Source organism: Anopheles cruzii, chromosome 2 (assembly GCF_943734635.1).
Source record: "Anopheles cruzii chromosome 2, idAnoCruzAS_RS32_06, whole genome shotgun sequence".
Taxonomy (NCBI): Eukaryota; Metazoa; Arthropoda; class Insecta; order Diptera; family Culicidae; genus Anopheles; species Anopheles cruzii.
Window position 1 is genome coordinate 22,877,272 of NC_069144.1, and position 25,876 is coordinate 22,903,147.

At 51.9% G+C, this 25,876-nt stretch overlaps 1 protein-coding gene across 1 annotated transcript; it reads right to left on the reverse strand.

Annotated features, from left to right (window-relative positions):
* Window positions 1-381: 381 nt before the first annotated feature.
* Window positions 382-22,494, reverse strand: LOC128267375 (patched domain-containing protein 3). Its single transcript, XM_053004196.1, has 8 exons — window positions 22,364-22,494; window positions 21,282-21,427; window positions 18,382-18,599; window positions 17,949-18,310; window positions 17,699-17,862; window positions 12,894-13,232; window positions 2,133-2,659; window positions 382-2,049 (listed from the first exon to the last, which is right to left on the reverse strand). Exons 1-8 carry the CDS (start codon window positions 22,492-22,494, stop codon window positions 382-384), a joined length of 3,555 nt encoding a protein of 1,184 aa, XP_052860156.1.
* Between the last annotated feature and the right edge of the window lie 3,382 nt (window positions 22,495-25,876).

Consider the following 25,876-nt stretch of genomic DNA (forward strand, 5'->3'; position numbering starts at 1 on the left):
CTCTGCCAGCTCGGTACACTAAGCTACATTTTACGTTACGTTTACGTGGTGATTGTTTGAGTGAGATTGTCGTTGCGGGATGATGCGGAGAGGATGGAATGGGCTGGATGGGGTGGATGAGGTGTCCTGTGGTGCACACCGAAGAAGTGACGACGAGTATGTGACCCTACAGCTAACCGCGGCCGTTGCCGCCAGATAGGATTTATATTAAGATACTAAACGCATGCGCTCGCTATATGTACTTGGTTTAATACTTTCACACACACACACGCACACAAACACACAAACATCACGCACTCACGCGCTTCCTATACAAGCCCCCGACGTTCTCCGACCGCGACCGCGCGTCACCGAGAATCAGCAGTCCCACGGCCACGGTGTTCAAGGAAATCTCATGTCGCCCATGTGTCGCAGCTGGTGCAGGCTGCTCTGGGAGGCGGTCCGTTGCGGTGGCTGCCGGGGGTAGTACAGGTTGTGCTGGGAGGACGAGCGGTGCGGGTTCTGCTTGTAGATGCCCTCGGGCGGCGAGAACTTCCTCGGCCGTCTTTCGTCGCTGTGCCGGCGCCGCTTGTCGCTTTCGTCCGAAAACTTTCGCCGCTGGTTCGTGGTGCCACTGGTATGCGGCTCGCCGATCGTGGCGTTGCCGGGAGCGTGGCTGCTACTTTCGCCGCCGCCGTTGCCGGGTGCCGCCAGACGCTTCACGTGGCTGGTGTCGTAGACGTAGTAACGGCTGTTCGTGTGCTGATACTCCGTGTCGTCCAGCATTTCGTCGTCCTCGAACGTCCGGTTGTCGGACTCGTAGCGCGATTTGTAGCGCTCCTCCGTCTCGGACTTCCGGCGATCGCGCCGATCGTCGACCGCGCGGTCGACCTCGAACTCGGTCGCGCGCTGCTTCTTGGTCGTGCTCGTTTGGCCCTGCGCCATGTTGAGCAGCATGTCGTCGTAGCCGTAGCGCCCGTTGGCCACCTTCAGCGGGACCACCTTGCCGGTCGTTTTCGTCCACAGCGCTTCCTGGCCGTACAGGTCCAGCATGGGCTGGAACTGGCTCGGGCCGGTCAGGTTGTGGGACGAGCGGCGCCACCCTTCCTCGTACCGGCGCCGCGTGTTCTCGTCCTCGAGCGCCTGCCGACGCTGCGACTTGCTGCTGGAGCTTTCGCTCGAATCCTCGCCCGACGTCCCGATGCCCAGGTCCTTGTCCTCGCCGTACGCCTTGTACGGGGCACCGAGGAAGTTCTTGCTACCGAAGGCACCGGTCAGCGCGAGCTGCGGGTGCGAGATGCAGTACGGGTGCGGGTACGATTTCTCGACCGCCGACAACTTGTGGTCATCGTCCGGCAGGTAGCGCGCTTCGCACGAACCCGGCCCGAACAGCGACAGCAGCACCGGCAGCAGGAACAGCCCGTGCATCGCGCCGAAGAAGATCACCAGGAACACCATCTTGAAGAACACCAGGAAGATGTAGCTGTCGGCGAGCAGCAGCGCAATCACGCCCAGGATCGTGCTTGTGCTGCCCTGCAGGATCGGCATGCCGAGACTGTAGAGAGCCTCGCTGACGCGCTCGTTCGGCGTGCGCGCCTTCGAGGACATGTACGTGTAGCAGATGTGCGCCGTAAAGTCGACCGAGAAGCCGATGCACATGATCAGGTTGATCATGGAGATCGAGTCCAGGTTCACGTCCCACAGCGCCATGTAGCCGGCCACACCGAGCTCGATCGAGACGATCGAGAACGCGACCCAGAGCGAGCAGAGGATGTTCGGGATGAAGATGAACGAGATCAGCATCATGATGAGCGCACCGACGATCATCGACTGGATCGAGGTCGGCCGGACGAGCTCGAACTGATCGAAGAACACAAAGTACGGATGGAAGACGGTGGCGTTCAGCGGTGATTCCTTGCAGATCTGCCGCAAGTCCCGCACCATCTCCTTCTCGTGGTTCGTGTCGGTAATGTTGACCGCCTGGATCATGAACCGGGACGCGAGTATCTTCGTATTGTTGTCGTCGAACTTGACGTCTAGCGAGAATGGATTCGCTGGGAAGAGCCAAATCTGCAAGTTAGGGTTGGGTTGAAAGATTGGGGATCGTTAATAAAAACACTGGCTGGCAAGGGACGGGGCCTTTGCTGACTCACCTCTCGTAGCGCGTCGATAAAGCTTTGCTCACTGTCCAGCGTGAGGTTGAGGTAGTCGTTGTTCCGGTCTACGTACGAAACGAACGAACGCAGCCAGGACTCGCTGTAGAGCGGCGACGTGACGTAGGAAGTGTTCTCGAGTGACTGCATCAGCTCCTCGATCTGCATCTGCGTGTGCGGATCGGAGTAGTTCAGGTCACCGGTCACGATCACCTGTATCCGGTACGGAAACTCGCGGTAGTAGTCATCCTCCAGGTCGAAGAACTTCACCGAGTACGAGTCGGCCTTGGAGAGCTTGCGGCGCTCCAGGCCCTCCTTGATCTTCGTCAGCCCGAAGCATGCCCCGCCGAGGTACGCCGCGAAGATCAGCAGAATGATCGCCTTCGTCCAGCCCTTGTTCAGCACGCGCGCCACACGGTCGCGGAAGAACGCCATCAGTGCGTGCTCCCGGTTGTCGATCGGGTTGTCCGGATCGTCCCGATCGATTCCGCCCGTGTTCAGCTTCCGATACAGCCATGATCGTTTTTCTACGACGAAAGAGAAGACGTTTTAGAGACGGCACGCGAGGGTCGGCCATTATCGTTGTTGACGAGTTGGAGCAGTAACACGCGGATCACCTTTTTCCCTGTTCGTCAGGTCAGTTCTACAGGTTAGCTGTGGCCCAGTTTTTTGTGTGCCTTTTCGTTCGTTCTTAAGCACCCTCCCGCTTCCAACCCAGAAACTATGCTCTGCCCCGACTGCACGACTCACGAGTCATTGTGCCCGGGTTGTCGGGTCAAAAAGGTTTCTGCGGTTTCATTAATTACCGTCCACTTTTTGTGCTAAAGATGTTTTTTGCGCTACACCTAGCAACTCAAGTTCCATAATTAGCACCACATTGGGTAGCACCGTTTTTGTGTACACCTCAGATTGAGTTACAATCGTTTTAGGTTCATCGCCGGACTGGGCTCTTATGTAGCTAAAGACCTGCTGACTGCTGGCAAAGAACCACCAGAGACATCGCACGAGACAGTGATCGTAGACAGTGTCGTGATCTTCGCGACGCCATTTGACAACACCTTTTTCGATGCACGACTGACATTGAACGGACGGCGCTTCCAATATTCGCGTTCGCTTTTCGTTGGAATGTGGTCAACGAAACCGGGGTGCGTGTCGGCACGTCACCTCTTCCTTCGCCACTGGAAACGAGAAGAAATTCGAAATGCCGAAGCGTCGGAGGACAGGGAATCGAAAAGCGAAACTCTCGTCAACCGCAAACCGCCGTCCCGCGATGTCGTCGTCCAGGTTCACACAAGTGACACACTTTCATTTGCGTCGGCCGGCCGCGCTGCTGTTCGTCCCGGACCGAGTTGAGTGTCAGCTGAGATATCCCCATCGAATCGCAAGAGCCGTGGGCCGTTGGTCGTTGTAGAATGTCATTTTCGGGACCACGGTGGGCCAGGTCAATGCTTCCCGACCACTTTTTGACGCCTCGGGCGTTTTTGCGTCGATCAAAGATGAGCGCCGGTCCGCGTGCGTGTGTGTGTGTGTGTGTCAGGTACGTCGTTTTCACTTTTCTGTTTCCATCGCCTGCAGGTCCGAAACATGGCCATACGGGGCCATAAATTGTGGAACGGTACAGCGGGGAAAGCACCGGAAGTACCGGAACAAAGTTTCGGACTTGATTTGATTTGTGCCGATACCGTCCGTGTCCGTCAGTCGAGCAGGTGTTGAGACGATATGGCCACAAGAGATCGAGAGTTCGCGTAAGCTTCTGATAGTTCGTCAGCCTTACGCCCGGAAACGCTAAGGCGTTGGCTTCTCTCACGATTTCTAAAATCAGCCCATAATCAAGCTCCGAAGCCGGCGCGGACCGAGTCCATCCACACGCCACACACGGAGCAGTACAACAGCAGCGTGCCAAATGTGCCAACCCACCACCACCACCACCGGACCTGTCCACTCTATGGTCGCCCGGTCCCGGTTTTGAGGCAGTCCGGTTGGCGCTGGTACATCATCCAACAAGACCGGACGGACCACTACCGGTACCATTTTGCGCGCGATGTTGACAATTTCCTGCATGCCGCTGCGAGTGGCGCGCAGAAACGGTATTTAGTGCGGCCAGTCCGTGGTCGAGTGGATCAATGAATGCTGCACGCCGCCGATGTCAATGAATCGTCCGTGGTCCGAAGCGTGTTCCGTGGCGTGGTAATGGACACCGTGAGCTACCCCTTCACATGGAGTCGTTCGCCACGTTCGATGTTTGTTGTCCCAGTGCCGGCCCGCTCGAGTCCGACCATCTAGAGTGTCCGGAATCACTCCTCTCGCCGGTGAGTAATTGCTCAGGTTGCCAACTAGACAACCGCTAACTGGTCTCCTCCACTTGGACGTCGGTAAGGGGATCTGGCGAACCGTAACCACCTCCACAAACACACTTAACCCGGGGGTGGTGATGCCCGACTGTGTTCACCCACCAAAAACCCGAAAGGTCACCTAATTACCGGAGCGCTGGCTAGAAAGCCGATCATTAATATTTCATGTGCCAGCAGGTACAATGGCTGGCTGCAGATGGTGCACTACGCTTTCCCATTGGCCCAGGGGATCAGTCACCCGACACAGTGGGTCGGACCCTAGCTATCTATCTGATTGGCCTTTCGACCGCAACCGATTCCTATGTTTTCCTCGTCGGGTTTCGCTTTCTTCGTGGGACCGGTTCGGTGTCCATCACGAAATTCGATTTCAACTGTCTCTTCAACTCCGCCAACGGGTGATGCACCGCGTGACCTTCTCCGGGCTTTCGTTTCCACGGGAATACCACGGGAGTCTGCGAGGCGGAATGCCGTTCGGAAGCGGGTAGCTCATTGGCTGGTCTAATCGGCAGGTCTGAAGAATTCGGACTACGTGTTCTTCCGCCACCAGACGGCAGCTGTCCGGTGCATTATTCAATCGACAGCAAGCCACCGCGTGGAATTAGGAGAATGTCCCCGACGACATCAGACATCCGACATCTCTCCAGCCACCGCCGAATGAGCGGAAGCAGAGCAAGCATCAACATAGGACCAAAAAAGGGCTGGCCAAACACTTACGCAACCAACGCGCCAACTGTCCGAATATGTATCCGCGCGATTGCGCGATAGTCGCCCGGTTAGATCATAACTCGCTGGAGTCGGCTTGGAGAATGGGATTTGCTGCGGAGCTCCAAAGGTTTCCTACGAGCGACGGAGTGGCCTTTACGAAAGATGGATGTCACCATGCGGTGTGTTTGGGATTCGTTACGATTGGGTCGCGTGTAATGTCTCCGACCCCCCCGGGGGAGCTCAGGAAGCGCGGTCCCGGGTCCGGGTGTCGCTTCTTCACGGCCATGTCCGTTCCCATTCAGTGGTGCCCATAATTACCGGAGCCAAATGTGTGTTTTGTCGGCCAAGTCGGCCGTGGCCATAAGGCAGGTCGCACGAAAGCATAAAGCAAGCATACTTGGACCGACTTGCGGCGCTACCTGCGGCGGTGACAGAAACAATTTGCCCGACCGAATAGCCGGATGGCGAAACGGCACGTGCACGGGGTATGGCCGGTGGCTTCTTCGCTCCAGGGTCCGTTAGCATGCAGCTGGGGCCGAGGAGCCGTGGATTCTAGTACACGCTAGTAGCTGATGTCGTCAAACGGCTGTCGGTGCTTTACCCGCCCCGAACGATGTCCTCAATGTCTTGGGCCACTTGGCACACGTTGCAACTGCACCTTGCAGCGCTTGCGGCCCAACGTGGTGTGCACGCAGTTCACAGTTTTGTCCGAAGTACAGGCAGGTTAACTGAGCGACTCCACCGGTCGGCCGAGCGAACCAGTTCGCGTAACTGGCCGCTGCTGCTTTGCAAACCCGAACCTCTGGCACACACGCAGAACATAGAATGATGTAATGTCGAATGCCCCACCGCCGTCGCCTCGTCTATTGGTCCACCCGTCCGGTCCGGTCCGGTCCGGTCCGTGGGGGGGTATCAACCTGTCGGAGCTGGGGTTGCAGAAAATCAAAGACCGATTTGGAGGCTCAGTTTTGGGGCTGGGTAGAACCTTATGTAACGGAGCCTGGCCATTATTGGCGCGCGCAAAATGTGACCGCATGGCGCACGGTGCTGTGTTGTGTGTGTGTGTGTGTGTCCACCGCCGTTTAATCCAGTCTTGAGCATGTGTGGGTCTAATCACCGGCCGGCCGAGTCCGGCGATGTTTCGAGAGATTTCTGAAGAAAATGGTTTTACTTATCGCGGGTCTCTCATGCAGTTGGTGCAATGTTTCTAGGCAAACAAGACGCTAGAGTAAGAATGGAACCTGTCTGCGTTTCTAATGGAGTTGATTTGTACAAAATGGAGCACTTAATTGCTGACGTGATAATCGAGGTAATAATTTATGGAAACGTATTTATTTTGCCGCAATTGGCCCTAAGCGTTTCAGTCATTAGATTTTAAACTTTAAACACGCTTGGACTAAAGTTTGGAGTTTAAAACGAGTTTTTGGCAAACTTCCTGTAGAATTTAGTCTTTCAGATTATATTAGACTGAACTCAAGATTCAAATATTTAAACTTCACTGCATACTTCTGGGTTCTTCGCTCGCTTCCCGGAGAGTGGCGATATACGACAGATATAGTTCATACGAATTATGAACTCTAAGGACAGCTCCAGCTGCTCATTCGATAGGAAAAGAGCATAATTTCGAAGCCCAAGTATTTATGTCAGAAAATTAAATAAACTTGCTGATCAATGGTATTGTAGGAATAAGACGAACCATCTAATCGGCCTCTTGGATTTTCTGGACAATTAATAAAATTCCAGTGCCTTATTTGCAATACTTCAAGTTAAATTACTATTATTGAGAATCCAAACGGAGTTCGTAACAAGTTAAACACGGAAACGGCAAACAACTTATTTAATGGCCGTTGCAATCATTCTTACCATTAACGTAAGTGTTCGTAACCTGCCGATTTGTCATTTTAACCAAATTAAAGATCACTTGCAGCCGCCGTTACGCTTTTTACCACAAAATGACACTCGCCCGAAAAGCGTTTCCCTTTTCGCTGGCGTAGCGTTAGGGACATGGCCAGCCGACTTGGCTAGCTGCCCGACATAATACGCATAATCGCGTAAATTACCCGTTCGGACGCCAAAGCCAAAACGCACCGGCACTGATGAGCCGGTAAATGGTAGTGACGCCCGCCAAAAGACCACCTGCCGAAGTTAGGCCCGAAACGGCCCTTTCGCCTGAACGGGCGCGCGGTGAAGCGGGAGCGGATTGGGTAAGGACGGATTGTTCCAACAAATTGAATGATCGATTCGATTAATTTACAACTACAACGTTATACAAGAGTCGACCCTGTAACGACCGCTCGATCTGGGTTGGGCCAGGCTCTTACGGAGGTAAGAAATTAAGAGTTGCGTACTTTGTAGCGCGGTGATTACTCCGTTATCTGGACACTCACTTGTGGCCCGTGTGCCGCACAGTGATGGTGGCGACCCCTACCCGAAAATTATACTTGACCTAGTGGTCGACAAACAGCGGGCGTGAAAGTGAAAACAAAAACGAGGTCCACGATACATCCAGGATGAGGTCGGTTCATTGTTGGCTCGTCTGCCTCTTCTTGGCTGGCCGCTTGTGTTACATCTTCGTGCGCTCAAACCCTGCGTCGTCACAGTGACATAACGTCGAGCAATTTCAACACCTCGCGGTCCGCAACCGTTCCCGTTGTCGGCGCAGCTGGATATAGGCCCCGGACGGAGGCGCCTACAGGACCGCCGCGCAGTGATCGACCGTTTTGTTGCTTTTTGCGCGATCGGTGACCGTGGCGTCTGCAGTGACATTCGTCGGCTGTTTGCGCGGCAGACGGCGATCCTACATATGTTTGTTCCTCTCCCAGACTGGTCCGACTGACCATTTCCTCTATTCGGCCATTCACGCTGGGATTCCCGAGATTGCCGTTGGGGCAGCCTACGCACAGGCTGGCCCGTGATATGGGCAGTGAGAGGCCTTCAAGACCGTGATGCTGAGGTCTGAGGTTCGGTCAGGAAAGTATGCGCTTGGCAATGGTTTCATAACTCCTGGTGGGGTAAATGTTAGAGGGGTCTTATGCCACGTGCCATCTCAAACACATTATCCTCCATCCTTATGTTGTGTTTACTGGATTCAGGCCAATGTCTGGACAGACCCTATTAGGTGGAACGTATCATCCGGTACGTGTCACCGCACAATGAAGAGCAAAAGTACGAGTTCAATTCTCGATCACAATCAACTTTTCTGAACTGTCAACTCAAGTGGCAAGCAGCACGCCACCGCCATGGAGCAAACTCTTGATTACTCAGTGGGGCGTGATCTGCCGCACTTTGTTCTTCCCTTCATCGTCAATATCTTCATCGCCTCCACTTTCCAGGAGTTGCGTTACTAAGTGAGTACCAAGAAAGAGAGAGGCGCGTGCGCTTAGCACAAGCGTAACACTTCCGTGATCGTATCAGATGCGCGCATCGCGCTCTACACGAGTTGTACAGTTTCTCAGTGCCGCCGCATCGCAATGCGCGGATCGCCAAGACGCGAACCGGCGATCGTCAGTTTAAAGCTAATTATATCGTTTATTGGATTATTACAGTGCGGCGTGCCGGGACCGGGTGTAGGATTCTGTTTTTAGCCGACTCCGGCCGGCCGTAGACCGTATCATCTCCAATTTGGTCGTGTCTCGGCCTGCATCACCGGTCTTCGGAAAAAAGAAAAGAACATTTCGGAGCTACGGCTGCGATATGTCGCCCGAACGCGTCTCGTATCGCCTTGTAAATAATCAGATTTATTCACTCTAATGACTCGTTTCCGTTGGCTCGCGGTTCGTTCGCTGCGCCTGGTGATGAGCGATAACGGTGTCGCGTGTTAAGCGCACCAAAGTCTAGAGAGAGCGAGCGTGTCTCGAGAGGTTCTAGAATGGTCCAAACGACTCACCACGTTCAACAGATGATGGATGGTGGTGAGTGAGCAGGAATTGCTCTCGTTTGACCGAGTTCTGTTACCGCATCCTAATCACCTTGGATGCTAGCGAAAGGTGAACCACCGGTCGTCATGCCGCGGCGTCGCAGTACTTCCTCATGCCGGGTACCCGGCGACCTTTCGCTAACGGATCTCCTAACCTGTCCGGTGAGCTGCTAACGGACACCTGATTTCGCGGGCCACAAGGACTATAGTGCATGCTCGGTAATGCACGGCTCAGAGAACTAAGGTAGCAAAGTTTACTGACCTCAAATTGGTGCCCACACGCACACACACGCACGCGGCGGACTTGATCGGGCAGGGATGCGGCCAGCTCAGCGATCAACGATCCGTGGCGTGTGAAATCGAGGGCAGTAGAGTGCTGCACGCCACTACACACCCAGCTGATGATGTTTTTTAATGTGCATTTTAATATATCTTAGCCTTTCCCGGCCCGGCCCGGTGCTTGGACCCCCTTCGAACCTGGATCTTGGATCTTGCAGACGCTGGAGAAAACGGTCGGCCTATAAATAATGCTTGACCGAGCGCTTGGCGATAAAATAAGCCATCGAGTTAGACCTCCGGGAATGACTCCCTGAGGACCGGTGCAGCAGGATTCGTCGATTGCAAGTTGCAAACCCGTTCTGCGAGCGGGCGAGTCACCGAGCAAGACCTGCCTGCCTACAGCCTTGAGAGAGCGATCGTGTCCGAAATTCGGCCGAATAAAGTGAAAGTTACCGAGCTCGGTCTGAGTTCGGGTCTCTGTTTGGCTGCGACTTTTAAGAATAGGTCTTCCCGGGCGGCTCTGCGCTTTTTCGAGAATTGGGCCACCAGAATTGCGAAAGGCCACCAAGAGAAAAAGAGACCGCGTTGAGATCGAAACTCTTTCATTGTCACGTACAAGGTCTTCCCCGTCCCGGCCTGTGGAACTTCGTCACACCTGACAGGCACTTTAATTAAAGGCTAGACCGACCGAGGCTTAATGAGCTGGGCGAAGCCTGTGCCTGATCGCGTCGATCGATCGATTCGTCGATCGCAGAACTTCACTTTGGAGTGTCGGTTATGTAACTTTACCCTCCCCAAAAAACCATCCGACTTGTGTGAAGACAAAGACTGAGGCTCATCTCAGGAGCCGCGGGTGCGCACGCGCGGTGCAAAACGGTGGCACAGCAGGTTGCCTCGATGGTACTGACCGTTACTTTCGTCGGTGAACCCCAAGAGTGACATAACCCGCAGAAGGTGTGCAGGATGCTGCTGCGCGGGCACGCGGACTTTTATGAGTGGGTCATGCGTTGGAAATTCCACGGTAAACAATATGCCCCCGAAAAGTCGCGGCACCGGGTTAGGGGACAATGCACGGAAGATTACGAAGGAGCTCCACTTGGGGCTGATTGCTTTTGTGAAGCAAAACCTCTCACTCGCTGGATGAGCTTCGAGATCTTCGAGGGTTCGAGGGTTTAGCTGGTTGCTGATGATAATAATGTGACTTTCTTTACGAAAGGTTATTTGAAAGCGTACTATACTCGGTGTCAATGAGTGCGCTTTCAGGGATTCTGCGTGCGTTTCTATTGTTTCTTCGCACTCGTTAGAGGTCTTAAAGTCTTGCTCCTACCAGAAACACTCGTCTTTCAGGCCTTCAGGGCCTATGATAGTGATTTCAGGGCACTTAACGCGAAAATACGAGGGTTGTTCAAAAGTTTCTGCCTAATGTCGAAAAGTTTGGCCATTTTGAATGATCATTTGACAGCTTGGACGCGTTTCGGCTCATCGTCGATTGTTGTCTATTTCAAAATATGGATGGCACAGAATCTGAAAGGGAAGGTTTTTTTTACAGTCGTGCATTATCGATACTTTTTTACCCCTGCGCTAACCACGGTTCCCTTTACGTTAAACCAAAGGCAGATAATAGAGTGTTTATAAATTAAAAAATATTGATGTAAAAATTCTTGAAAATTGAATATAAACTCAGAAATTTGTGAAAGGAACACCATAAAAACCTTCGTATAATGGATTACCCTACAGCGTATAAGAATTGGAAAGGATTGGTCCATCTTAAGAAAATATTACTTGGTTAGTCTTAGTCTTGGTCTTAGTTGGAAAGATTCGATGTCTCATCGTATTGCTTAAGATATTTCTATATCTTGATTGATCGTTATCGATCATCATGGTATCTACTTACAACAATTCTTAATTGTAATAAAAAAAAACCCTATTCAAAACATGACCAAAAAGCATATTCAGGTCTGTACGCCAACTGTCAATTTGAATCGTCGAATCAGAACGGACACCGAGCTCGGACTGCGTCGGATAAGATCACCTCAATATTGATAGAGCCGTGTAGCCGCGAACCGCGAGCGATCAATAGCGGAAGGCAGTAGAATCCGTTCGAGAGAACCCCTGATCGACCCCAAACGGTGCACTACAATGTAACACCTCATCTCGTGTCAGAGCACCCCCTTTTCAATCGCTCCAAACCCCGGAATGGCCCTTGCCCGAGCTGCATGCGTGACGGAGGATCGGACGAACATAACTTAGTTTAAAATTCTCCGATAACTCTCCGAAACCGAGGCTTCAGGCTTTATCAGGCCCGAGGAGCCCGTCGCCACCGCCACCGAAGGTACTCTCTTAATAAAGGAAACACCCAGGCCCTATCCGGTGCCGCAAACGGTAAAAGGGCCGCGCACAAATTCCTGTGGGAGGGAAGCCACACCGCTCGCTGGCTCGGCTGAGCCTGTTAGCATCGGGGCTGGATATCGGGCCAACAAATCTTCGCCCTTAGCTGGAGGTTCCCTCCCTAATGCCCTGTCATCTCTCTGCCGTCCTGCCGTCCTGTCGAGACGCGAAACGTTGGCCACGCCACTCCGCGCGTGGGACGGGACTTGTGCAATGTGGTCGGATCATTAACCGGCCATCTAATTGATGTGGACAAGGTCATCTAACAGAACGGCCACGTTCCGCCGGCACCGACCGGCTATTCTAATGCTCCGCCAGCCGAGACCTCTGACGATTTATGCACGGTGCACAGCCTTTCAACGGCCGCGCAACTCTCTCACTCCGCGAGGCCCTTGAGCAGCGCGCGGAGGGCGTGTTTGGCCATTCAAACTTGATTCATGATTTAGGGAAAAACGCCGCAACGCGCCGAAGGGGGCGAACCGAAAGGCGTTGCGCTGGCTACGCCGTTGCAAGCGGTACGACCTGACGAAGATGACAATAAATTGGTTCGGAATATAAATTGATAAAAAGAAATTTTGCGTGGGCCACCGCGTGCGATCCGTATCCGATCGCCGCTGCCGAGGTGTCCGAGGAGTCCCGTTAGGGAACCTCACATGGCACGGGAGAGGTCGCCAGAGGAACAACAGTTACTTCGGGCGCCAGAATGGAATCTGCATCGGTGTGGCGACTTGGGCGACTCCCAGAAATCCCAGGCCGGCACTGACAGTGACAATAATCTTGACACCTCCCGCGGGGGCTGGTGAAGTTCCTCAAGCGGGAAGTAGGCTAGTGTGACCTAATCGGATTAAGTTCACACGCGAGTTTGCAATCGGGCTTCGGAAGCGCATCAGCTGCCGGGTTAACTGTGGTGCGCCCCGTGTAGTCTTGCGTGTTTGCCCTGCGTGCCTTGGGTCAGATAATGGACGGTTGTTCCGTATCTCGCTGTAGGAAGTCCCACCCGCCGCAAAATTGATTTCGTATCCCAACCGAGCATTAAGAGCCTTGCGTAAGTGGGAACACCAAATCCACGTGAGTTGCAGTCCCTTGGAGTCCCACCTAACGGTACTCCGACACCTAACCTACCTTTGATAGCAACCGATTCCGGCAGAACCTTGTATCCGAAGGTGGCGTGCAGATTCTTGGCCTCGCAGTGTCCGGACACGGCCATGCAGCCGGCGAAGAACGTGATGTGCCAGAGGTAGGTGAAGCAGACGGCGAACCCGCTGTACGCGCAGAAGATCTGCACCGACGGGAACGGGCTCAGGATGCCGATCCAGAACGAGATCATGTCGGTGAGCGAGGTGATGGTGATGGACACGGCCGCCTCGGACATCATGTGACCCATGCGCTCCGGGGTCGACAGTTTCACCGACGTGCGCCGCCACGCGGCCAGCATCACAAACGTGTCGTCGATACCGATACCTGCGGCGAGAAGAGAATGAGCGAACGATCAGTTCAGTAGCGAGTAACCTCAGCAGCATAGCAGAAAGGGATCCGATTAATTGATTAGTAGCCGCGGTTGATGCCGTAGTCGCAATTCACCAGCCATTGCCGTTGCCCATACGTGTTTTACACACTCCACCCTTAAAGGGATTTCGGTGGGAGGTGACATAATCTCCGGTGCGGCCGTAGCCACCTAGCAGCAGCAGCAGTCAGTTCGTGTGTCACGTGGGACACTACGTGACCGTGTGGCGGTGGTGGTTGGAACTGGTTGGAACCGAAAACATTCACAACACCTCTCACCGGCCGCAGATCGGATGTGGCCGGCTGGGGGAGCCCCTCCGGCGACAACATTTCACCACCATCCCACTCGTTCTCGTCCCTTCGTAATCACCTCCGTTTGGCAAAATTCAGCAATCGGCCCATGGCTCCGCGAGAAGTTGGAGGCCGACTGAGGAAGGCCGGAATATTTCCGGAGGTTCTCGGTCGTCGTCAGACGCACGATCAATAATTAGCGTCGGTCACTGGCCCACTGCCAGTGGGCTATGCGGGGCTTGCGAAACGTAGACGTAGAAAATTGTCCGCCGGCCCCTCTTGAAGCCCGCGACCGTGTTCTTGCGAAAGACACAGGGATGCAGGTTGAACTGCTTTGAGGCTTTGGTTTCGGCGAGTCTGGCGAATCGTGATCGCCTTGCTGGGCTACCCTACCGAGTACCGAGCTGCCATATTTCACGCCCTATTAAAAGCTCAACCTCATTCACTGGCCACTCTGGGATGGCTCAGAGTAGCTCTCCTGCAGCTCACCAAACACACACACATACACTGTCCAGGGGCCAGCGAGGGGGACAGCGAACGGCAACCGGAAACTCGGCGGAACCTCCATCGAACTACCATTTCATGCGGAAGCCAATCAGACCATGATGGCGGCCGGCTGCGCCAATTCAGGGCAACCTTATGGGATATAGTTAATCGTTCCGCGGGTGGAGGGATGGGGGAGTTAACAGTAACCTTCAAACGGCGGCGCGGCGTTATCGATAAACAGACCTAGCAGCAGGAGTAGTATGCGTGTGTCGGCGCTCTGGCGTATTGGTGGCGTTTACTACCCACTGAAGGTTGTCCGCCTCGGCTGAAGACGTTCCGTGTGGCGGGCATGGTGGTGCATGGTGGTGAACGGGTGTGATGTGCATTTAAATTTTAGCGATCGAGGTGATTACGACACTTGGAACTAGGGCACGTCCCGATTTTGGAAACTCCCGGGCTCTCTTCTTTATTGTTTGCACTCAGACCAAACGAGACACAAAAAACCGCTCACCGGTGATGATGGCACGGAGATTGTACAAGAAACACTATCGCGGTTGTTAAAAAAAGCACACTTTATTTGCACGCGATCGAGCTGACAAGGTGATCTTTGATAGTACACCGCACGGGCAAAACTATTCGCGGACGGAACCGTCAATGCGACCTTGAGAGATCTTCTTTAGGTGTTCGCAAGTTCGAGTATCGGACGTACCGGGGTACCAGTTCCCTAAATCCTGGTTCTAAGGAATCCACTGTCTCGCGAATTCAGCGACCTGGCTTAAACTTTCACCTTCACCAAAAAAAACTGTAAAATCTACCGAATTTTCTCTTTGGTCACTTACACTGTCGACACCCTCTAAGTCACAAACGAATAGAACAAACAAAAAACAGTGAAAGAATTTTTTATCAGTATCAGCTTATCAAGTATCAGCTTAAAAACGAGCCTAAACTTAAAACTGTGCGATCGATACTTCAAGAGATATCGATCACTAAAGGCATCTACCGAGAAAATAATGGATTACTTTTTAGCCAACCTTATAGTTGAACGTTTGAATACATAAAACAGTTGGCATCTATCACTTATAGGCGACATTTCAATGATTTCGAAGCGAGTGAAACAATCGTGCGAGTCTTTAGTAAGCACAAATAACTGAAGGTTGTGAGCGCAAAATATATGGCCGTCGTCCGGAAGCGAATAGCGGCCTTAAGTTCCTGCCCTAGCGCAGCCCAGCTTGTTCGAGAAACAAGCAGACCTCGCAAACCTTGTTCCGCCCAAAAGTGGAATTTTGAAACAAAATGTGCATTAGAGCCAACATGCAACATGCTATGCTGGCAGCCTTTTTGTTCCGTTTATGCTGTAAGATCTGAGCCTATTATTAGTTATTTTTAAGAAAATTAAAGTGCGTTTATTGTCACCTCTTAGTCGTTCTAAACATTTTTACTAAGCCTGAAAGTGAAGAACAGACTGACAAACAATACGCATCTAGGGTTCGCGATATTGCTGCTGCTTTCGTACTCCGTGACCCAAATATCCTCGAACCGCGCAGAAGAACTGAGCGCGCTGACCAACTGGCCTTAACTGGACATAAATCACGCTAGCCGACGATCGTAATTGTCGGCTTCATTCACCGACGGCCAATCAAACCGCCACCACAACAACAGAGTTACAGAAAACTTCTCCTCCAGTCTTTCGGCCCGGGTTTGGATCGCAGCCCGGGCATTACGCACCCCGAACAAATCACAGTTTTATTGTACCGATGACACGATCGGGCTCAGGCTTTCAGGGGTTGTGACATCGTACTCGAAACAACAAACAAAATCGAGTTGTGTCGAACCGGAGAGAGATCGGCATTATGCGATCCAAGACGCTCTCAATTCCGGGGCGCGCACCGGTGCGTCAATGTCCATTTTCTACGCGACTTTCTTTCTACCGTTCAGCGGCCGCACGCTATGTGTGTGATCTATTGGTTCGATTGCACGATTGTTGGTCCACCGCCCACCGTGCGCCGGGCACCGTAAATTGCCGGCAATTGAGTGCAGCGGTCATGTTGATTGTTGAACCGACCGCCCGCCACCCAATATTGCATGCCCGCGCTCGCATGACTGCTCTTTCGATCGACATCTTTCTATTGCTTTTCCCTCGCATAGTACCTTTTTTGCTCCTGCTCCGCCGGCTCCGTGGTGCACTTATCGTTTGGGGCGCCGTTTGGCGCAAGCAAACGGCGGCCAATGTTTGGAAATATGCTGCGCAGACACACACACACAGATTTTGCTTTCCCAACTCGCAACTATATTGGGTTATGCAACTTATGCTTCTCACTCAGGTCGGCTAATTCGCGCATGAGGATTGGCTTCACTTCGGTTCATTTCACTACCACGGATCGGCGGCGATCTTTTCTGAGGCCCCGAGTATTGTCTTGGCCGTCTGCGAACGGGGTGGGGGGGGGGGGGGGCCTTCGGAGGCTCGCACGCCACGTGCGTGTTGTGTCATTTTCTTCTACCTTTTGATAATGTGGTTTCGGAAGACGTCGCAAAAAAAAAACGACCAAATGAAATATTTATCTAATTTTCTCCATTTCCCGCAGACGAAGAGGTTCGTGAACCCGCCGGGCGAGCGAGCACTTCCGAGGCACTTCCGTGATGAGCTCGGAACGATTGATATGCAGTTTGCAGATCGAGTGTGAAAATGTGATCGTTATGAGACGCTCGATCGTTACCCAACACCAGCTAAGCCTAATGATATCATTTCGAGCAGGTAACCACAACTACGGTCGGCTGTCAGTCGTTGAACCACCGCGTGGAGTCGAGGTGAAAATCCCAGTTTAAGTCGTGCACTTAAATCAAGGCATCGGAAGTTTATTTTTAAACTTTCTTGTTTACCGACACTGACAGAGAGAGAGAGAGAAAAGAGGAAGTACTTTGTTCGGTCCGCGCGCAATCCGTAGGGGCCATCGAACAATTACCCTCGCTCAATTAAACCATCAACACCCGCAGGAAGCGTGAACACCGGTGACTAAGTCTCCGGGCGGTGCCATCTTCATTCGGGACCCCGACTCGACTTCGCGCCGATAATGTTGACCGCCGATGCCGATGCCGTGAACCTGCTGCTGCTGCTGCTGTTAAGGTGACAATTAATATTCTAGCCACAACACATCGCCATCGTCAGCAACACAATCGAAGAACTGCACTCGGCAGCAAGCGACGAACCCGAGTGTCGTAAATATACATCGCCGCCGCGCGGGTGTGTGACATTGTTCCGAGGAATAGCTCCGAGCCATTGTTTGCGAGGGTCCCCGAGACCGACCCCAGGGTGGGGCGTAAGGCGCTGGCCATGGACGCATCACCATAATCGTGCAATCGCGGCGAAGAAGACCACCAAACGGTGACCCTGTTAATGCGTCTCTGCGTCTGTTTTGGTGCGCCCGGAGTTTCGATTCCTCAACGACTTCTAGCCTATGGAGCCTGCGTATTACGTACGCTCGCTGCCAGATCTTTCGCCGATGATCTACGATTGTCCCAATCCTCCGTTTTCGAGTGTGTGTGTGTGTGCGGAGGACGGCAATCAACACGGGCGCGGGCGGTACGTGACGCCCGCGTGCAATTAGAGTAGGTGAGGTAATATACACACACACGGACACACGGACACTTACCAATCATTAGAAACGGTGCCGCCAGGTTGATTCCGATGAACTCGATCCCCAGGTACATGGCGAGTCCGAAGGCGGCGCATGTCGCCATCACGGCCGACACGTTGCCCATCAGGCCGAGCCAGGGCTTCGAGCGGACCACGTCGCCCATCATGCAGGTCACCACGCTGTTGGGTGGGAAAAAACAGGGGGGGGGTGTCCTAGGCGTTAGTATCAGGCTGCCGCGTATCTAATCGCCGTACCCGCAACGTACCTAAACAGGATCATCAGCAGGAAGGTGGAGCCAAAGTACGGCACGACGGTACGCGTGTTGCGCTCCAGCTCGTGGTCGAGGGTGCGCGAGGCGAAGCGTGCGACCGAGATGTACTGGAACAGCCCGTTGTCCTCGGCGTAGCCGACCGCATCGAGGAATGCTTCCTCCCAGGCGGCCCCGCGACCATCCTGGCGCTTCGAGTCCGCCGTCACGAAGTAGACCAGATGGAGCGACGGCACCGAGATGATGATGTTGTCCTCCGACACCTGCGTGCCGCCGAAGAACACGGGAAACACGTGCGCATCCCACGTTACCGGGTTAAACATTACCGGGAAGGTGAGATTCAGATCGCCGGCCTCAACCTACAGCAACAGGAGGAGAGCGGTGGGTTAATTACGTGCGTTAATACGTGTGGGAAGGCGGGGGATCGTACCTCGTCGATGATCTTATCCAGGTTGAGAATATCGTTCGCGAAGCACTCGTTCTCCCACCGGGCGCACGCCTCCCGGTACGTGAACGTTTCGCCCTCGAAGTGGGCCGTCGCGTTCTGGATGATGCCGTCCAACAGCCGCAGCTCCTGCCACACATCGCGTCGCAGGAGGTTCTTGTTGTTTTCGTCCTTCGAGATCACAATCACCCGGCCGAAGCGTCCTGTTGTGTGTGTGTGTGTGTGTGAGAGACCGGAGCGGAACTTTGATTAAGTTTTGGGTCGGTTTTGCGACGGATCGATTACGTCCCTCGCTGTCCAAGGTTGAGACAAGGTTTGGTTAATTTTACGCCCGTTTGTGTTCGGCGCTCGGGGGTTGGTCCCGTTCACTCGAACGCCACTCAAGGATGCTCGAGATCGGCGGCTGGGTTGGATTGGCAAAAATCCAATCCAGTGGCCGAGGAATGTAGTTTTCGGGCGGACATAATGGCAAGGATAATGAGGTTTTCGCGGTTCGTGAACTTGATTGAAACCTGAACTAAAAATAGATGATGTAATGCGGCGATTATTTAACAGAAACGCGGCATCACGCTGCGTCCTCGCACGAACACGGGACTGATATTAGAATGCATCGGTTGTACACCACGGACCACGGACATCAACAGTCATGGTACATGCCAATTCTTTTCATTTCTTAATTGACACCGGGTCTGCGAATAGCGATAATCTGTGATCTGTAACGGAACACCGAGTGCAACCATCAAGCCAAGCCAGCTGGTTTTAATTAGGAAGCAGTGCAGCCGTTAAATAAAAAGAGCCATAAGGAAGGTGAACCGTTAGTGAAGGTCACCGATTGTTAATTGCGCAAGCCCTGAACTGCTCGGTGCGTGTGCTCTTGAGTGGGCCACAGGAAAGCGGGCCGACCCCGGTCTGATGCATTGGGATCTTTTGACGCCAATCGGAGCACTGTATATAATGATCTGTTTTACTATCTGTTACTAACAGACTAAGACCTATTATCAGCAATTCAAATGTTAAAATGCAAACTGACGTCTTTGATATCGAAATCGTACAAAAATGTCGGGTTCGTTGCTTTAGGTTGGGTGTTGATGTCTTTTGTTTCAAATACGGAATATTAGTTATTTCGATGGTGAAAAAAGCGGCAACAGGCGCGGATTACGCTGTAGCAATTCGAACGGCAGCAGAAAAGTTCACCAAACATCTGTTATTCCTCGTTATCAGTTATATAATGATCTAATCCATTACCGCATCATTCATTTATCGTCATATGTTTATCATTTCTTGTTTGCCCGTTCGTCAATATTTAACTTAAAACAAGTCATTATAAAAATTGCTCACGATCAACAGCGCCTGATGCTCCTCAACACCTTCGCTAAACTAAAAGCCCGAACCCGCACAACAAATAGAAATTGAATCAATTTGAACGCAAATTGGACAAACGAATGTCGAAAGCGGGATAGAAATGCACGCTTCACGAGCGGGGATCGGGTGTTACGTTTATCGATCAAAGGCTTCGATCGATTATGCGTGGAGATGAGCCCCCGGACACGTGATCGATTACTCGGCACCGGCGCTCCGTACACTTCGATGGCCAATTAAATACCGTTGCGGGCGGGCGGACGGACCCGAACAATGCGATGCGATGCGCCGCGATTTAAGCGGAATGCCACGCTCCAACGCAACCCGAGCCCGGCGGTGGCGGTGACCGCTAGATCCGCAGGATATTTCATCTGCCTGGCTTTTTTATGACGATAACGATAATTCCTCAATTACCGCGAGGCGTCTATCGTCGGGATCGATCATGTTTTACACCTTTCCAATTTACGTCACTCGCGCGGGTGCGCACGTGCCGCTTGCTCGGGGGCCGATCGAACACCACTTTCGTTCTTCACACACCGAAAAAAAAAATTGTTCGGCTGCCAAACAATGCTTCAAAGGGAGCAGCTACCGACCGCCGAGTGGCACGTGCAGCATATGCATCAAAGCTTATTGGGAGCGTGCGAATTTAGTCGCCGCCAGTAGCGATGCTAGTTATCGCAGCAGCAACACCGACCAGCAACCGTTTTCGATAACAATTCCTGGCCGTTGCCTATTAACGCTGCGCTGTGTGCGTTGCGTATGGTCGTGGTTGAATGTTGTTGTCGTTCGCCGACACCCAGAGTGTGTGAAGGTTGCGCGTGGCAGTGGTGGTGGTGATGGTGGGACACTAGTAGTCTCGATTAACCTAGAGCAGTATTTATAGTAGTGTGTATTACACACGCACACTCGCATGCGAACTGCGCTTTGGGTTGAAAGAAGCCAAATCCGAATAATAGAAACAAAAGACATCAACATCCAGGCGACGAACCTTACTTCAAGTACACAGAAACACGGACGGACAGTCCGTAGATCGCTATCGTTTATCTGGCACTAAGAACCAACCGCTAGCGTCACGGAAAAATAACAAAACTTTTGTGATAACGCCCGACGCCAACGTTCTGGGTGCTTTGTGTCCTTGACCGTACGTACGACTCTATCGCGGGCATTTTCTTGCGCCGAGCCGAGTGAGGAAAACTGCGAGTTTATGTTAATACACAGCTGTCCGGTGGCCAGTGTGCCCCGGTAAGCTTTCGCAGCAGCTGTAATTGCCCAGGCCGGGGTACATGAAGCCGGTTTTTGAAGCTTGCCACTCGCGGTGAATGGAATAGAAAGTCAACTCAACGGAGCTACAGGGCGAGGGGTCGCAGGCGCCCTACACACGTTCTATCGTTGGCCACGGTGATGAAGAAAACTGGTGCACCCGATCCGGTTACGCGGCAGCCCCAGCCAGAGTCATTTGCTTTGCTGCCGGATCACAAAGTGGCACTTTGTGATCCCAAGAGCTCCCACCGATGATCCGAACCTACCCGGTCTGGTGATTCTGCCGACGTTGAAACGGTGCGTATAGTTGACCTTGAAGTAGTTCTCGACGATGGCACGTTCCGATTTGCCCTCCCCGCTGATCGGCGAGAACAGATACTCGGGGTCGATTTCGTACTTGATCTGTTGATAGCTGTAAAGAGAGTTACGAAGCGACACCATTAGAGAGAGAGAGAGAGAGAGAGAGATTACACACGGCCCCGGCCAGGCGCCAGGAATTCCAGGAATAGGGCCGCCAGGGCTCCGATTGGCCATAAAATCGCCCGTGTGGTTGCGCGGTACCGCGGGGTGCTAAATTTAAACGCAGATGTCACAGATTAATGAACGATCGTAAAGTTTGTGGTCACGTCGCACCGTAAGAACCCATCCCGGCCGATCGGCAAATGCCACACGGCCGGTAATAAAACGCTTCTACGCCGCGGCGGGTGGATTAAAGTGCGCCCAAAAAGGTTAAACAATTATTTGATGTGACGAGGCAAAAGGTTCCCGATCTAAGGCTAGCTAAAACTTTTGCATTTTATGGAAACGATCCAAGGGAGACGTCTGAGGTTATAAAACGAAAATTTCTACAACAATTTCAGGCAATTTGAAACTATGAAACTGGCCGGCTTCTCGTAAGCGAACCTACTCGAAATGGCGCCAGACAAAAAAAACTATAAATCAGATCGAAAGTGGGCCAAATATTTATGGTTACGGAGTGCTGTTTAGTAGTTTCTCCGAAAATTCGCCGTCACACCGGACCACGAACCTCTTCCATGTTGATTAAATTTTCCCAAAGAAAGGCCTAGCTTTCCCCCGCCTTGGAGAGGGTGGCTCCGGGTCGGTTGCTCTCTACTACGCACGGCGAACACCGCCGCTTTAGCTTCAGGGCCGTTTGCAGGGCTTCTGGCCAGCAGCTCTGATTGGTTAATTAATGAACCCGTCGGAGTCGTCGGAGTGCAGTGCAGGAGCCCGGCCCATGCTAATCCTGTGCTGCGCGCGCGATAAGTGCAGGACTGGCCCGGCGGCCCGGTCCGTCCCGGGACCTGTTTCGCGCCGATGCATTCCGACCCCACGGTGCCGTACTTACCCGGTCATGCAGAGCAGAGCCAGCAGGACTGGCACGATCAGAAAGTAGCCCGGATGCTTGGCGATGAAGAACCCGAGCTTGTAGAAGGATTTGTTTAACGCATTGTCCACACACGAGATACCGCAAGTCATCTGGAAAGAGGGAAGAGAAAAAGCCGGACGGCACTGTGTGAAACTAACGGCGGTGAAAATGGTACGCAAAGCGCCCGTAAATGAGTGAACATATTTAATTGGACTCATCAATCATCATCTCGGGCTTCCACGAATCCTGCTGGCCAGCGGCTAATGGGGCGATCCCGCAACAACCGCGGTTCGCGTGTCGGACGCGAGGTGGACGAGCATTAACTATGCGAAAGTGGTCAGGATTTTCTCGTGCCTCGTGTAAAGGCCTTCGCATCGTACAATGAAACAGACAGAGAGAGAAAGAGCCAGAGGGCGATCAAATACTGAACCCGAACCCGTAAATGAACCAAATCGAAACACTTTCCATTTCTTTCCCACCCGTGGCACCCGTGGCACCGGTCGGGTTGGTTAGGTTTGTAAAAAACGCGTTACACATGTCATGTGTGTGAATTTAATGACTGCATTTCTCCTTTGCAAACGGTACGTCAATGGCTGTATGTTGCGTTGACTGAAGTTCTTCGAAGTTGACTGCCAAGGAGCTGCGGCTCCAAGTGTTTGGCCAGTACATGAACCGCAATGGTGTACATCATGTTACATGTTGTAGTACATGTAGAATAATATTTTGTACCAGGCTGTTCAATAAGTTTTTCGGTTCGATAACAATAGTACAGTTTTATGGTTCGAAATACACTTTATTATTCAGCACTCAGCATTTATACTTTCAGCATTCGTTCATAAATATCCTTCGCTTTAAAAACCTTCTAAAACTAAAAATTCATTCACTCCATGATACTTGACTTTTTTCATTGTAAAAGTACTATGATACGTCGATACTAATTGGTTTGTAAACAAATAATGAAGTGACAAATTGGAATGAAACTTCTTATTCGTTCATGTGAAGAGTGTACCAACATAACAAAATTAATTAAGGCCTGAAGCAACGCCCTCGTTTATTTAACCACTCAAAACTTATTGAACAACTCAGTATAAGGACATTATGCCTTGACATTTATTTTTCTGTTCTTCTAAGGGTGCCTTTCGTGCCAACACAACACAAAGCAAAATGGTTTCAGAATGTTGTTTCGCATTGTGTGAAATATTTTATTCCTTTCAGAGAAAATTAAAGTTAAAGCGTAACCAACCTTGACACATTCCGCAACACGCACGACCTGCATGGGTGCAGTGAGGATGTTCCTATGACCATACTTACATTTTAAAAAGGGCGTAAAATCTTCATGTTTGACGTCAATTTAGTGTCGCTTCGTACCTCGCTTAAACCATTGCCCCCGAAAAGCCTATGTTTGCGCAGCGCGCACATAAAACGCACGTACGCCGAAGGTGCATTGCATAAAGCCGAGCAGATTGGGATCGACATTGACCCACATCGAGGCCCCGAAGATAATCTGACCACGGGGGAAAGCTAAATGTCATGTGACCGAGCCAAACCACCCATCCCGTCGGCGCGTGTGGTTAGATACTTTAATTACGCGCGTGCGACGAAGTGATTAAATTCACCGCATGTCACTCTGTGCGATTAACCCGGGTCCCCCGGGGGCCTGAGAAAGCTCGCCGTTGACACTGTTTCCACCCAGCAGCAGGTGCGCCCTATGCGGCGGGCCGGGAAGCACCGATCAGCATATCCGATTCACTTTCTATCGGAAATCGATAGCCGGTTTTCGATGCGAAAATTCACCTCACGACATTGGGTGGCTGAAAGCAGCCGACGCCGGTTGGTGCAAAGTGCAACACCGACAGAGACAGGGAGAGAGCGGGCGTGGACACCGAAAGGTTAACGGCCGGCGCAATGATTTATGCTGCGCTTCATCCATCCGCTTAGGCGCGCTGCACATGATGCTGCGCGGCGATGTTTTCACCCGTCCAATTAGAGCGCTTCGACGCAAAGGTTGTGGTTTGACTGCAATTTGCTCTTTTGATTATTTGTTTTTTGCGTCATTATCACACATCTCGGGCCACTTTTGGGCCCCGAGCCCGGGATTATCATTGCATTAGAAAGTTCAAACATCATGCGCCGCGCGCGATTTGTGGGCGCATCGAACTGGCTGGCTCGTGCGGCTTGCGTAACTTAGTTATGTTACCTTTTCTTGCTTTTAGATCCAAGTTGAGTAACATCGAAGTAACGCCGGCGGGCCCGAAGCTTTGCTTCATTTGAGCGCTAATGTTTGATTTCAACGGAACCAGTGCCACCCCCGGCGAGAGTGTCCAATAAAGATTGATACCCGGCCAACCAGGGGTTCGATGGACAGTAAATCATCTGCAGCATGTGTTTGCCTCCGATGCCGAATGCCGGATGTTGCCCTTTTTCACGAGGGGAGCACTCCGGGGGGTGGCGAACAAACACATGCTACCCGCGGTTTGATTGATGTGTGTGTGGGGGCGCTCATTGTGGGTCGTTTCTTGTGTTATCATATCGCTCCAGAGGGTGCGCTTCCTTGGTGCGCTTGATAATAGAGAGTTTGCAAATAGAAAGACGCAAGATTCGGTTCGGTTGGACTTGAATGTGTGCACTCTCAACTTCGTCAACAAACTAGATTTGGCGTGGCGTCCTAATTGATCCTTGCTAACCCAACCCGGCACCGGCACGAGCGCGATAGAGTCCCAAGCAGCCGGCCTTTTCAGCGGCCGACGTACAGATTTTTGTCTAAGGCAAATGTGTGTTTCTTTTTACATTCCTCACATTACTTCTTTTTACTTCAATCATTTCGTTTCGAGAGATCATTGGCCTTCGGTGCTGGTGTTGGTTATGTGATTTATGAGCGAGAAAGTAAAAGCAGTCGTTAAAGTGGGCACCACCAACGGCCAAAAGACATAAGGCTGCTCAATAATGGCGCTTGTTAATGTATTGTACTAAATATGCTCTATTTGGACCGCATACATTTGAAGGCGCAGAGATGCAGAGAATATCATAGCAGTGCTGCCAACAGCCCATAAATAGGTACATAACATTTAAGGCTAAACACTTTTTTTATAAATTTGGTGGGACAACATAAACCTGAATTGAAACACAGAAAACTTCACACATTGTCGTTGCTCAATGGTTGCTGGTTAATCCATGCAACTTTACACACTCAGTAAAAATTTCTCTCACATCGTCAAATAACTTTGGCATTGGCCGTAACGTGTTAATCGCATTCAACAATAAGTTGAATACTTTTTTTAACCTATGAACTCAATGCATTTATAATATGATACTATGAACAATCTGAAAAATACATATGAATGAGAAAAAATGCTTAGACCGTCTTACCACTTCTTAATTATCATCAGCTAACCAAGTAATTAGAACAACAAAATTTTAAGAAAAGGGATCATTTAGTAACATTTGCATCATCGGTTCGTGTTTCTGAAAAGGATAAAAGATTTTTCGTGCTCC